The following is a 12,550-nucleotide window of genomic DNA, read 5'->3' on the forward strand; positions in this document are numbered from 1 at the left end:
ACAATCTACAGGGAGTCCTCTAAAGTGCTTGGCAATACTTTTGCCCACATGATAAATGATAAAATCTTGCTTAGGTATAATACTGGTTTTAAATTACGACGTGCATTCGGACGGATCATAATTCATATTATTATATGTAGTTCGTTATTATATGTTATACTAGAGGATGCCCGCGGCTTCGCCCGCATGGATTTCGGTTTTTAAAATCCCGCAGGAACTCTTTGATTTTCCGAGACAAAAAGTAGCCTATGTCCTTCCCCGGGATGTAGTCCATGTCTGTACCAAATTTCATTAAAATCGGTTCAGCGGTTGGGCCGTGAAAACGTAGCAGACAGACAGACAGACAGACAGATAGACAGCCAGACAGACAGACAGACAGACAGACAGACAGACAGACAGACAGACAGACACACTTTCGCATTTATAATATTAGTATGGATATACTCGACGGCATGAAGTAACTTATCCCTGCACACTGTAAATAGGTACTCAGATAAAAATGTGATCCGTCACATTTTTGTCCGAGTATTTTGGGACCAGGCACAAGAAAAATACAGTTTTATTTTATACTAGCTTATACCCGCGACTTCGTTCGCGTGGATGTAGGTTTTTTAAAATTCCCGTGGGAATTCTTTGATTTTCCGGGATAAAAAGTAGCCTATGTGCTAATTCAGGGTATAATCTATCTCCATTCTAAATTTCAGCCCAATCCGTCCAGTAGTTTTTGCGTGAAGGAGTCACAAACATACATACACACACACACACAGACACACACACACACACACACACACACACACACACACACACACACACACACACACACACACACACACACACACACACACACACACACACACACACACACACACACACACACACACACAAACTTTCTCCTTTATAATATTAGTGTGAAGTGTGACTAGCTGTTGCCCGCGACTTCGTCTGCGTCCTGCTAAAAAAATCTTTCATACCTTGTCCTGATAATAAATAATTTTAAACACAACAAAAAAGAACTATTCAATTTGGCGCAGTCGTTCGGAAGTTACACGCGTCGATACAATATTTCGGCCACATGAGTGGATTTTCGGCGATTCATTTATAGGTAAGTATACTCGTACATACATAGATAGATAGGGTATTTTACAATATGAACGATTACTTACCTCTTCAGTAATTAAATGATCTCCATGTAACTCTCCCAAGCTCGGCCTTTTAAGGGCTCTCCGGGAATTCCTATAGTTCTCCATCCTAGGTAGGGCTTCCCTGGTGAGCTGTGCCAGGGACCGTTTTCTCCTCCACCCGGCATCGTGGAGCCATGTGTCTGGTTGAGGATTGGGGTCTCCTTTCTCAACTGTCTCCACGGAAGAGCGTAAGGGTCTGGAGATGATGCTCGCTCCCATGTGGATGCCATTTTTCTTTGATTCAGTGTCCACGGTGGAAACCGTGAATCTAAAAGAAATGGTAATCCATGTAGGATGTAGGTATTATTGTTAAAACTTTCTTAATAGTGTCAAAAATTAAGTAGTTGAAGTGGAAGTGCTGATTCTAGTAAATTAGACGCTGAGTTGAGGTTTAAATTTAATCAGAAGACTCCATTGGATTCTTGTTTGGTTGCAGCATTGAAAGAGCCCCACTATGACTAGAAGGACAGACGGCATCAAACGAGTCGCAGGGAGCCGCTGGATTCAGGCGGCGCAAGACAGTCGGTGTAGAAGGCCCTACAAGAGACCTATGTCTAGCAGTGGACGTCTATCGGTTGACAATGATGATGATGATGAATCCTGTACCTACTTAAACTGAATTTATTTATGGTTCAAACAACTCAGCGTACAAGCTTACATCTTAAACCGGTGCGGTGTCTAGTTAGAGATTTGCATGGTCATTTTTTGTGGATTTCATTGGTCCAACACTTAAACACTAAGATTAAGATATTTTCTATCCAAACACCGCTGGGAGTGACCACCTAGTTTTAAATAATCTTAAGGTTTTAAGTAATCTTTAAGGTTGTTTATTTTATTCAAAACAAGTTAAATACCTGGTGTTCGCCATTTTACTAGGTCAACTTTGTAGACTACCGGAAAATCGTTTTATGTGAGACCTTTACTTTGTAGGAGCTTATCATAATACGGATGTCTTTCGATGTTATCCTCAACGACATAGTTTTCTGTCTTTAATCTGAAACAAAAACAAAAAGGATTTAGGAGCTTGAATACCTTGAACTACTTATAAGTACATAAACTAAAAAAAGTATTTACACATCGAATGAAGCTAATACCTAGTACAATTTTACACTGTATATTATATGCACGCAAAGCTATATTCCCGTATTTATTGACTGTAACCATGGGGACTTAGGAGCTGCATACTAAATCTAGAGTTCATTGCTAGAGCCTTTACTGGGTAGGTACTCCAAGTATCAGTATTCCAGGTCCCATCTCCCAACTCCTCAACATCGCTACTTAGGAATCCTATAAAAAATGCTAGGATATTGAGCAATGACAATTATGGTTTACAATAAAATTTCAAAAAGCTTAAAATAACTATTCTGTTTATTCTTTAATTCCAGTATTAGGATACCTACTGTCTAAGCTGTGGGGACTTAGTTTTCCGATTTTAAATTGATATTCTAAGTACGAGAAGTTGGTAAGCAAATACAGACTTTAATCATCAACGGGTCTAACTCCTCTGTTGGATTTATTATTAAAAAATATAGCACTAATTATTTGTACTAGGAAAACTAATATCAATAAATTCAACTTCAATAAATTGCAACAAAACTAGGTAAGTAGGTACGTGCATTCGTACTTTTTAAGGTAAGTAGGTACTTTTCGGTTTTCCTCGTGACTCGTTTGACTTATTTATGAGTGTCGCATATACTAAGTACTTGATACCTAGATAGGTACTTCCTCAATTCGAATTAAATGAATACTAAATTTCAATCTGTTAAACAAGCGGAGTTATATTGTCTTCGAGTATTATTGTTCTCGCTATCTCGGATATGATCGAAGATAACGCTAAAGCGTTGCACACATTTGGTTAGGCATCTCGCATCGCAACATACGAGTAGCAGGGCAGAGCATCTTCAACGGTCAAGAAGCATAGACTGAAAGTTCAAACACTGATGTTGTACTTAGAGTGAGCGTCTGGGGCCTGAGTGACGTCGTAATATGGCCGCATTAGAGAAAAAAGTGATCCTATAAGGGTTCCGTTTTTCGTTTTAAAGTACGGAACCCTAAAAAATGTAGGGAACGTCATTCGAAGCTCGAATTCGAATGAAGCGGCACTAGACCACTAGACGCCGCCACGTCAGTTGAAGATTTTGCAATAAACTTGTCAAATGAATGTAAAAATTATGCCCGCGTGGAATTGTGGTAAGCATATAATTGGCTTTGGCGCAAAAAATGAGCTTTTTTCTCACTAGGCAATTAACGGTGAAATGTCTCATGAGTTTGCAATGTCTATCAATGTGAAAATATCCTTACTTGATGCAGCATCATCAAGATAAAGACAATTATGGATTTAATATAACGTGCAGATTAGAGCTGGAATAACTAACAGCTCATTGTGCTCGCGTGTGAATCGCGGCGCGAAAGCTTGTAACCTACGCGAAACTACACGGACTGGATTGTGGGTGGTTGTTTCGCACATCATCATCATCATGATCAACCAATCGCTGGCCGAACACGAGTCTCCTCTCAGGACAAGATGGGCTTAAGCCATAGTCTACCACACTGGCCAAGTGCATACACCTTTGAGAACGTTATGAGGAATTCTCAAGCATGCCGGTTTCCTCATGATGTTTTCCTTCAGCAAGTTTATTTGCTTAAATTACACTCAATTTGATGATTAGAATCCAAAATGCTTCTTAATACTCGAATTTTACACGACCGAAGACGAGGCAAAAGATAAACTACTTTATTTGCCATCAATACATGGGCACCTAAGCCCATTCAAGTCGTAATTATTTAAAAAAACACGATTGCCCAGCTAAAAACGAACTAAAAAGTAAAAAAATTAACATTCGTAAATAGCAGCATCACACTATCACACTAATATTATAAAGGCGAAAGTTTGTATGTGTGTGTGTGTGTGTGTGTGTGTGTGTGTGTGTGTGTGTGTGTATGTTTGTTACTCCTTCACGCTAAAACTACTGGACGGATTGGGCTGAAATTTAGAATGGAGATAGATTATACTCTGGATTAGCACATAGGCTACTTTTTATCCCGGAAAATCAAAGAGTTCCCACGGGATTATTAAAAAACTACATCCACGCGAACGAAGTCGCGGGCATCAGCTAGTAAATTATAACCGCGAAACGAATTTTTTTCAAAAAAATTAAATTTATTAATAAAAATTATATGACGTCCCTAAAAAAAATAAGTTTTCTGACGTCATTCAGTATCAAGTTAAATGAAACAGGTTTCATACATTACAGAATACTTGATAATTTCACGGGAATTCTTAAGATTTGAATTCCGGATTGGCAACTCTGTAATAAACATAAATAGTAATGAGCTTCTGGCTTCATTCATTTCAGTTCTGAATGAAAACATTGTACGGAAACCGGTAGTCCCGTGCATTTCAAGGGGAATTCTTGGAATTTGTAAAAGCAAGCAAGCCTTGCTGTAAAGAACGAGCGTCTTGGAATTTTATTGGTTTATTTTCAGAAATATGTAGAGTTGGAGAAAACATTTGTCTTGAGATTTATGTCAAACTAGCTGATACCCGCGACTTCGTTCGCGTGGATGTAGGTTTTTAAAATTCCCGTGGGAACTCTTTGATTTTCCGGGATAAAAAGTAGCCTATGTGCTAATCCAGGGTATAATCTATCGCCATTCTAAATTTCAGCCCAATCCGTCGAGTAGTTTTTGCGTGAAGGAGTAACAAACATACACACACACACACACACACACACACACACATACAAACTTTCTCCTTTATAATATTAGTATGTATGTATGTAGTGTAACAAACATACACACACACACACACACACACACACACACACACACACATACAAACTTTCTCCTTTATAATATTAGTGTGAAGTGTGATTATACGAAATGTAATTTAAAAAATAGTTTTTTTTTTTTTAATAAAAACATTTATCTTAAACATTAAAAATCATTTAAAAAATTGGTCTTATGAAGGCTATTTTAGTATTTTCGTCTGAAACACGTATCCTACATGCGACATCTTTTTTTTAGAAAAGGATTAGACGCCTTTCCCAAGCGCGAAATTGTGCTACGAAGCTGTGAGTATCATTATCATCATCATCAACCGTTAGACGTCATCAGCTGGACACAGGTTTCTTGTAGGGACTTCCACGCGACTCCCTCCCTAGGCCCCTAGGAGACTAGGACTCGTTTGATGTCGTCTGTAACACCTAGTGTGCCAAAAGTATATAAGACTAGATACTTACATGTATGTATGTATGTGTATGTGTGTATGTATGTTTGTATGTAAGTATGTGGATTAATAATAGTGAAATGGATGGAGTTTCAACACATGAGTTACTCTGTGCTTTCGACCTACGACTTTTCGGTTTTCGCTCTGCTCCGTAACCGTTGCACTACCTTTGAGGCTAAACGTCATAAAATATTACATCGCTTGGTAGTATTTCCTTTCCAATTTTGACACTACTATGCCAATCAACAAGCCTTACCTACAGTGGCTGGAAGTCTCATTAGATGCATTGCATTTCTATGGTTTTCGGGTGCTATAAGTAGTATAGCAAGTAGATAGAATACAGAAGTAGCACTCATATTAAAATCAGCGGTATTTCCCCAATGCAGGTTTGCCGTTTGGGTAAATATAAGCTCACAGGTACGTAGTACTCTACTCTGATGAAAATGTACTGTAGCGTACTCCAAATTTAACAGTGTAGTCTGTAACACTAATAGAACCACTATTATTGGTGATGCAAAGCGTGGTATGTAAATGTGATGTTAGCACGTAATATTTTCAATAATGTATGTATGCGTATTGTTGGTTAGTGGTTAACTTTGGGACGCAGCCAAATATCGCCTTTTGATGTGTTTGTATGAATGAAAATGTACCTAATTGATTGTGATGAACTTGGTTATAGTACTGCTTAGTTGTAAAGCTGGGTGGGGAGATCCGTAGGAGAACCAAAGTACCTACCTAATTGACAGATTTCAGTGGGTTGCAAACCTGAAGCGGCAATAGTTAAAAACTTATAAGTAAGTATATGAAAAATAGACAGATCGCCATGCCAGTACCTTGCAACTTCAAGTCCCAAGGTACTGGAATGGCGAGCTCGCTCTGGAAAGGGTAACGTTGGAAGAGCCCCACTAGCGACTAGGTGGACAAACGACATCTATTCAATTCAATTCAATTCAATTCCTTTATTGCAAGATTGTAAGTAAAAAAGATGTTACATAAATTTTAAGTAGGTACGTATCACAATCTGCCATGACATGGCGTGCAAAATTAAGAGGATCATTGTCAACGATCCCCCGTCGATTTCCTACGTATGATATTATTGTTCTCATCTCTATCTGCCCTGGTTCGTGTATTCTCGGTTCCTAGATCGGTGCATTTGTGATAACCAATTCTAATTGCTGTGATTGGCTGAATTTACCATGTTCTTGCTGCGACAGTGAGTTTGAGCCACTAGCGGAACAATGTTAGCCGGTCAGAAATGATTGCAATTAGTCAACCTGTATGACGTCCGTGTTCTGTTTTTGATTACAAAAAAGAAAAAATTGTTGTTGCAATCATCAATTTTAGCAAATAGTGAAAGAGAGTCGACCAATCAGAGGTCACAACTACCGTCACACTTTCTGTGAAACTATGGCAGTAGGCTTACCGAGTAATGAAAACAATTTTTCATTCTGTAATGTCATGTGGCAAGTAGGGTTGCCACCTGCCTCTTTTTGATTTACATGCTACCACCATCAAAAATACGGGGTTTAGATTTGAAGAAATTTAAAAATTTGAAGTATTTGAAGAAATAGGCGGTGGTTCTCTCTGAAATGCATGGAAAGCCTATTTAGATATTTCAGTTTATTTGTAAGTTTTGTATTTTTTCTCTGTATGTTGCCGTGTCTTGATTGGTGAACTGTGTTTGCAATGTGATTTTAAATAAAAGATTTATTTATTTAAATAGCTTTTAAAAACTCTAGTTTTGTAAAGCAAAATGTTATACATTTCATGCATACAATCTTTGCATTTTAACTTAAATTTACATTTAACTTGTAATTCCACCTTCACAGTATCAATACTATGGCCGTAGCCAGGAATCGATTTCGGGAGAGGTTTTATCAGGGCCGGAACTGAATCCTGTCATGAGGGAAAAAACATTCGCTCAACTTTATGGGCTAATTACCTGGTTAGTGGAATTTCGCCTTTCAATTTGACAGTGAGATAAAATACAACAATAAAAAAGCGCGAGCGCAGTGAGCGTAAGTGTTTTTGGTTCAATTACAGAAAGAATTAAAGTGAAAGGGAAACGAGTTTAGCCATAGCAAGATTTTATTTTTAAAGCTCCCTATCCATACTAATATTACAAATACGACAGTATATCTATTTGCCTATCTATTTGTTACCCTTTCACGGCCCATCTTCTTTACCAAAATTTTGGTACTTAATATTCAGAGGTAACTTGCATCCCAGACATAAACTTTTTAGCCCGGAAAATTCCCCAGGGAATTTTTAAAACTCTAAATTCATGCAAACGAAATTGCGGGGCTTACACCAAGTAATACAAATTCAAAGCGCGAGTGAAGTGAGCGCGAAATGTTTGATATATTTCCAAAAAAAAATTGGTAAGCAAATGCAAGAAATAGTGTAAGTATTATTTTAGGCTTAGGTTTTTGACGGCTTCCCAGGCGCAGTCGCCATTTCTAAATTTCTGGTCTGGTGGGAGGCTTCGGTCATGGCTAGTTATATGGTTAGTATGGCCCTAACGGCCAAGAAATTAGACTGCATCATCACTTACCACTAGAAAAGATTAAAGTCACGGGCTAACTTGTATAAAAAAGGCTAACATCCTCAAACCAAGCCCCGCCGCCTTGGCTACGACCATGATCAATATCGAGTGGGTTTCGGCTACGCATTGCCGCAAAAGGAAAATATTCTTTCTACTGGACATAACGTCAGTGTTCGGTTTCGCCAGCCAAGTGCGAGTCAGACTCACGCACCGAGGGTTCCGATTCGGGTATTTTTTTCGACATTTTACACGAGAAATCAAAAACTGTTATGCATTAAAAAAAATATGCATAAAAATAAATAAAAATCTGTTTTAGAATGAACAGGTAAAGCCCTTTCATATGATAACCCACTTGATATATGTAGTTATCTTACTTTGAAAATTGAAAATACTAATATTTGTTCATGAACACATGACAGACGGATAGAAGGACAGATGGACAGACGGACAGACGGAAAGACAGACAGACTGATAGACAACGAAGTGATCCTATAAGAGTTTTTTTTGCTTTTGAGTTACGGAACCCTAAAAATATTTAGTTTTATTTGCCCCGTATTTTATTTTCATAATTACCGGTTTCTCTATCCTGACATACGGGGTAACCAGTAAAATACGGGGCCTCTGGCAACCCTATTCGGAAAACACTGTCACATTCAAGTTAATGTCAAATATTTTGTTTTCAATTACAGAAAGCTGCATCAATCATTATTACAATATTTTCTTTGTTGTGATTGGCTGAATTTTTGAGTTTCAGCCAATAAACAGACTGTTTGCCAATTAAACGTCATAACAATATAAATGCCAGAAAGTTTAACCAAATAAAACAAACTTAATGAGAACCTAGTGAGAATGCAAACGGCACACAATTTATAATACATATTATGTTAGTCGTATATAATAGATAATTTATAGTAGTCGTTCACTTTGGTAATAGTCAGATTGTCATCAGTAAAATTGATATTGGTCGATGTATCGTAAATTATTGTTTCGGTGACAAATATTTTTATTATCTATTTATCTTTGAACAGAATGGAATAGAATGAAATGGAATGGAATACAATGATAAATTTTTATTCCTGTAAACTTTTAGGTAAACTTCAAAGTGTTTTTGGATGGTCAGAAAAATTTACCACTGGTTCGGAATGCCGTTCCTACGTTTTCTAGGGTTTCGTACCTCAAAATGAAAAACGGAACTCTTATAGGATCACTTTGTTGTCTATCTCTCTGTCTGTCGTGTGTGTCAAGAAAACCTCTAGGGTACTTCCCGTTGACTCAAAACCATGAAATTTGGCAGGTAACCTAACTGCGTAATTTTGGGTAGTTTTTTTAATCGATAAAGAAAGTTTGCGACATTGTTCAATAAAAAATTTGGATTCCAACTCCTCAATCCTGATGTTGCAGGGGACCTGACTACTAAAGCTAATGGGATTTAAAAAGTGTCGATTATTAATTGATATTGAAGGTATCTATACCAAGTAAACACTTTGTCGTTGACCTCAACCCTGATGCTGTAAGAAATTGCATTCCTAAATCCTGGTGATCCCTCGGGATTTGAAAAGGATAATCCGTTTAAATATTCTTACGTGATACAGAAACAAGTTGCATCCCGGGGACGGGCTATTACGGAGAGGCAACTTTTGTTCTGGGAAATGAAAGGATCAGGATTTTTAAAAACCTAAATCCACGCGAGCGAAGCTGCGGGCATTAGCTAGTTGTAAATATGTTTAGAAGCTACTATAAGATAATAGATAAGGTACTTATTTCCTTATATTTTTAATGTATGGCAGCGCGCGGTTTTAAATTATAAATTGCACGTCCTGTCCTTTTCTGTAATACATTTTTTTCTCAATATCTACCGCTTTATCTCATAGCAAGAGTCTGTAAGACATAATACAGTGAAAATAGTCAAAATATACAATTTTTGCAGTTTCCACGTCAGTACCTGTCGAATTTTTCTAACAGTGTAAGCAGCAGAGCTGAGTTTACCATCAAGTGTTGATATGTGGGTGTTCCATAGAAGCTTTGCATCTAACATTATACCGAGAAACACGGGGTTCTCCTTTATTTTCAACATATGATTATTTATCAATGAATTTATGTCATTTAAGGTCCTGGTATTGGGCAGTGTGAATTCAACACACTTAGATTTCTTTGCATTTGGAAGTAAATTGTTAGCAATAAATCAGAGAGTGACCTGTGATATGGCATTACATATAGTATACATTGTCAAAAATTACAATATTAAAGCTGTGCGTATTGCGTGAGGAATAGGTTGCAAGAGAGTTGCAACTTGCAGGGTTTGATGCATACGCTATTGCCAGCAAACATGAGACATATTTTTATCTACAGGCAACGTCTGAGTAGGTAACGCATACGTCTAACGCAAGTTGAAATGTATTTAGTTAGACCTATCGACAAGTTTGGAGTCGGGTGCAGTCTAAATGTGGCCCGTGTGTTTAGACTGTCCGTTTCTGTCAGTTTCACGTGTCGTCCCCCGCACTTCACCACCCCGCTTGCACAAATCGAGACAGCACGAAATTTTCAAGATTTCTGGGTGTAATTTCTGGTTTTCGTAGTTCCCACATAATTATAACAATATAAAATATATAACGATAATTTTTTTACTACATAATATTCATTAAATTTTCTAGGTCTGTGGTTTTTCCAAATTTCATTAAATTGCTTCGTTGTCTAGAAAAACGAGCACAAAGTTGGGCCTTTTTTAAAAGAAAAATACAAATCTTTGAGCCCCTGTAATTTTAAAACTACATATTTTTAGAAAAATCTAAAACACCACAGACACAGATATTAGTTTCTAGACTATGTCTGCAAAATTTCATGGACTTTGGTTGCTTAATATTCAAATGAAATGGGAACTACGATTGTATGGAGTAAGTGACGGAGAGAGCTCTGTTAACTATCTTTATATACATTTTCAATACATTTTCAATACATTTTCAATGAGTACATAAAATATCATTTTTAATCAATAGAAAATTTAACAATTCAATATATAAATTAGCAAAAGAACTTACAGTCATATTCAAAGAAAATTAAACATTAGTAGGTAGGTACTCGTGGAGTCACAATTATAAAATAAATATATGTCACAATGTTACAAGTCAAAAAATTGAAATCTAAATCCGGGTCCAGACGAGTGTAACGTGTAATGTAATCCACCGTGTAATGTAACACCAATTCTACGTGTGGAACGAACATTTCATGTAACGCTCGCGCCGGCCGCGGCGCTCGGGCTGATCCATCGGCTGTCGGTTTTTTGCGCGAACACAAAGTGCTTGTTTGGACTTTACGTGTGCCGTCAACACTGTTGACGCTAAATTACAAGTAATCTCATTACACGTTACACTCGTCTGGACCCAGCTTAACGAGTCAGGGAACCACTGGGTATCAGGCGGCGCAAGACCGTGCCATGCAAAATGTGTTATTTCTTATGTAAGAAACTCTTCGTATGGGAGTCCGACTCGCACTTGGCTCGTTTCGAACAATTAATGCCGTATTTATAGCGTACGTACGAATATTTACAACATAAAGTATCTACCTACTCGCCTAAAGGTATCAATAGAAAACAAAACCTCAAATACCTTTGCTACTGGAAATAACTCGTTAAAGCCAGTTTCACACGTTAATAAAATATGAGCATGACTCACGGTAGACAGGTAGACGTATCTACACTTTTAGTTTTAAAATTAAAATACAAGAATATATTGTGTATTGTATATTATATAAAAACCGTTACCTACTTCGTTTAACAGGGCTCTCTCCGTCACTCGCTTCATACAATCGTAGTTCCAATTTCATTTGAATATTAAGCAACCAAAGTCCATGTTTTGCAGACATATTCTAAAAACTAATATCTGTGTCTGTGGTGTTTTAGATTTTTCTAAAAATATGTAGTTTTAAAATTACAGGGGCTCAAAGTTTTGTATGTAAATTTTTAAGACCGCGTAACTTTGAAACCGAATATTTTAACAGAAATCTGGAAAACCACAGACATAGATATTAGTTTCTAGAATATGTCTACAAAATTTCATGGACTTTGGTTGCTTAATATTCAAATGAAATTGGAACTACGTTTGTATGAAGCGAGTGACGGAGAGACCCCTCTTAATGACTGTAAAATTTTTGACGGGTTTTGATGATTGATTTAATTAGTGGGAGGAAATAGCGAACATGTAATAAAATAAATAATGAAAAATAGCTTTGAATAAATAAAATAGGTAGGTGTTATCGCATGTTAATATAGGTAAGTTAATAATGTAGATTTTTTATACATTTTGAAAAATTGTTCTCAATTCGACTGTATGGTTTTTTTTTTGTTCTGTATGGGGTTTTTTTTGCTACGCGATTACTACGCCAAATATAAACCGATTTCGATAATTCGTTTTTGTTTGGTAGGCCATACTTAACAGAGGTGGTCCCATTCTAGTTAACTTTGATATTAATATAGTTCATATTAATTCTTGTTTAAGTATATGATAATATTTTCGGTGATAAATCAAATTATTTTTTACTTTTTAGTGTTCGTGGTTATTGAAGTCGGTTTTTTATCTAATTTTTGTTTTTTTTTTGTGCAAA

The 12,550-nt window shown here is 36.9% G+C and overlaps 1 protein-coding gene across 1 annotated transcript in view; it reads right to left on the bottom strand.

The window, feature by feature from the left end:
- Window positions 1-12,550, bottom strand: part of LOC123874227 (bumetanide-sensitive sodium-(potassium)-chloride cotransporter-like) — a 70,956-nt gene that overhangs the window by 47,527 nt on the left and 10,879 nt on the right. Inside the window, exons 2-3 of the mRNA XM_045919464.1 lie at window positions 2,036-2,175; window positions 1,164-1,449 (exon numbers count right to left, since the gene is read on the bottom strand). Of these exons, the coding sequence (XP_045775420.1) occupies window positions 1,164-1,449; window positions 2,036-2,049 (300 nt within the window). The 5' untranslated portion in view covers window positions 2,050-2,175. The remainder of the gene's footprint in view (window positions 1-1,163; window positions 1,450-2,035; window positions 2,176-12,550) is intronic.

This window comes from Maniola jurtina, chromosome 18 (assembly GCF_905333055.1).
Source record: "Maniola jurtina chromosome 18, ilManJurt1.1, whole genome shotgun sequence".
Lineage (NCBI taxonomy): Eukaryota > Metazoa > Arthropoda > Insecta > Lepidoptera > Nymphalidae > Maniola > Maniola jurtina.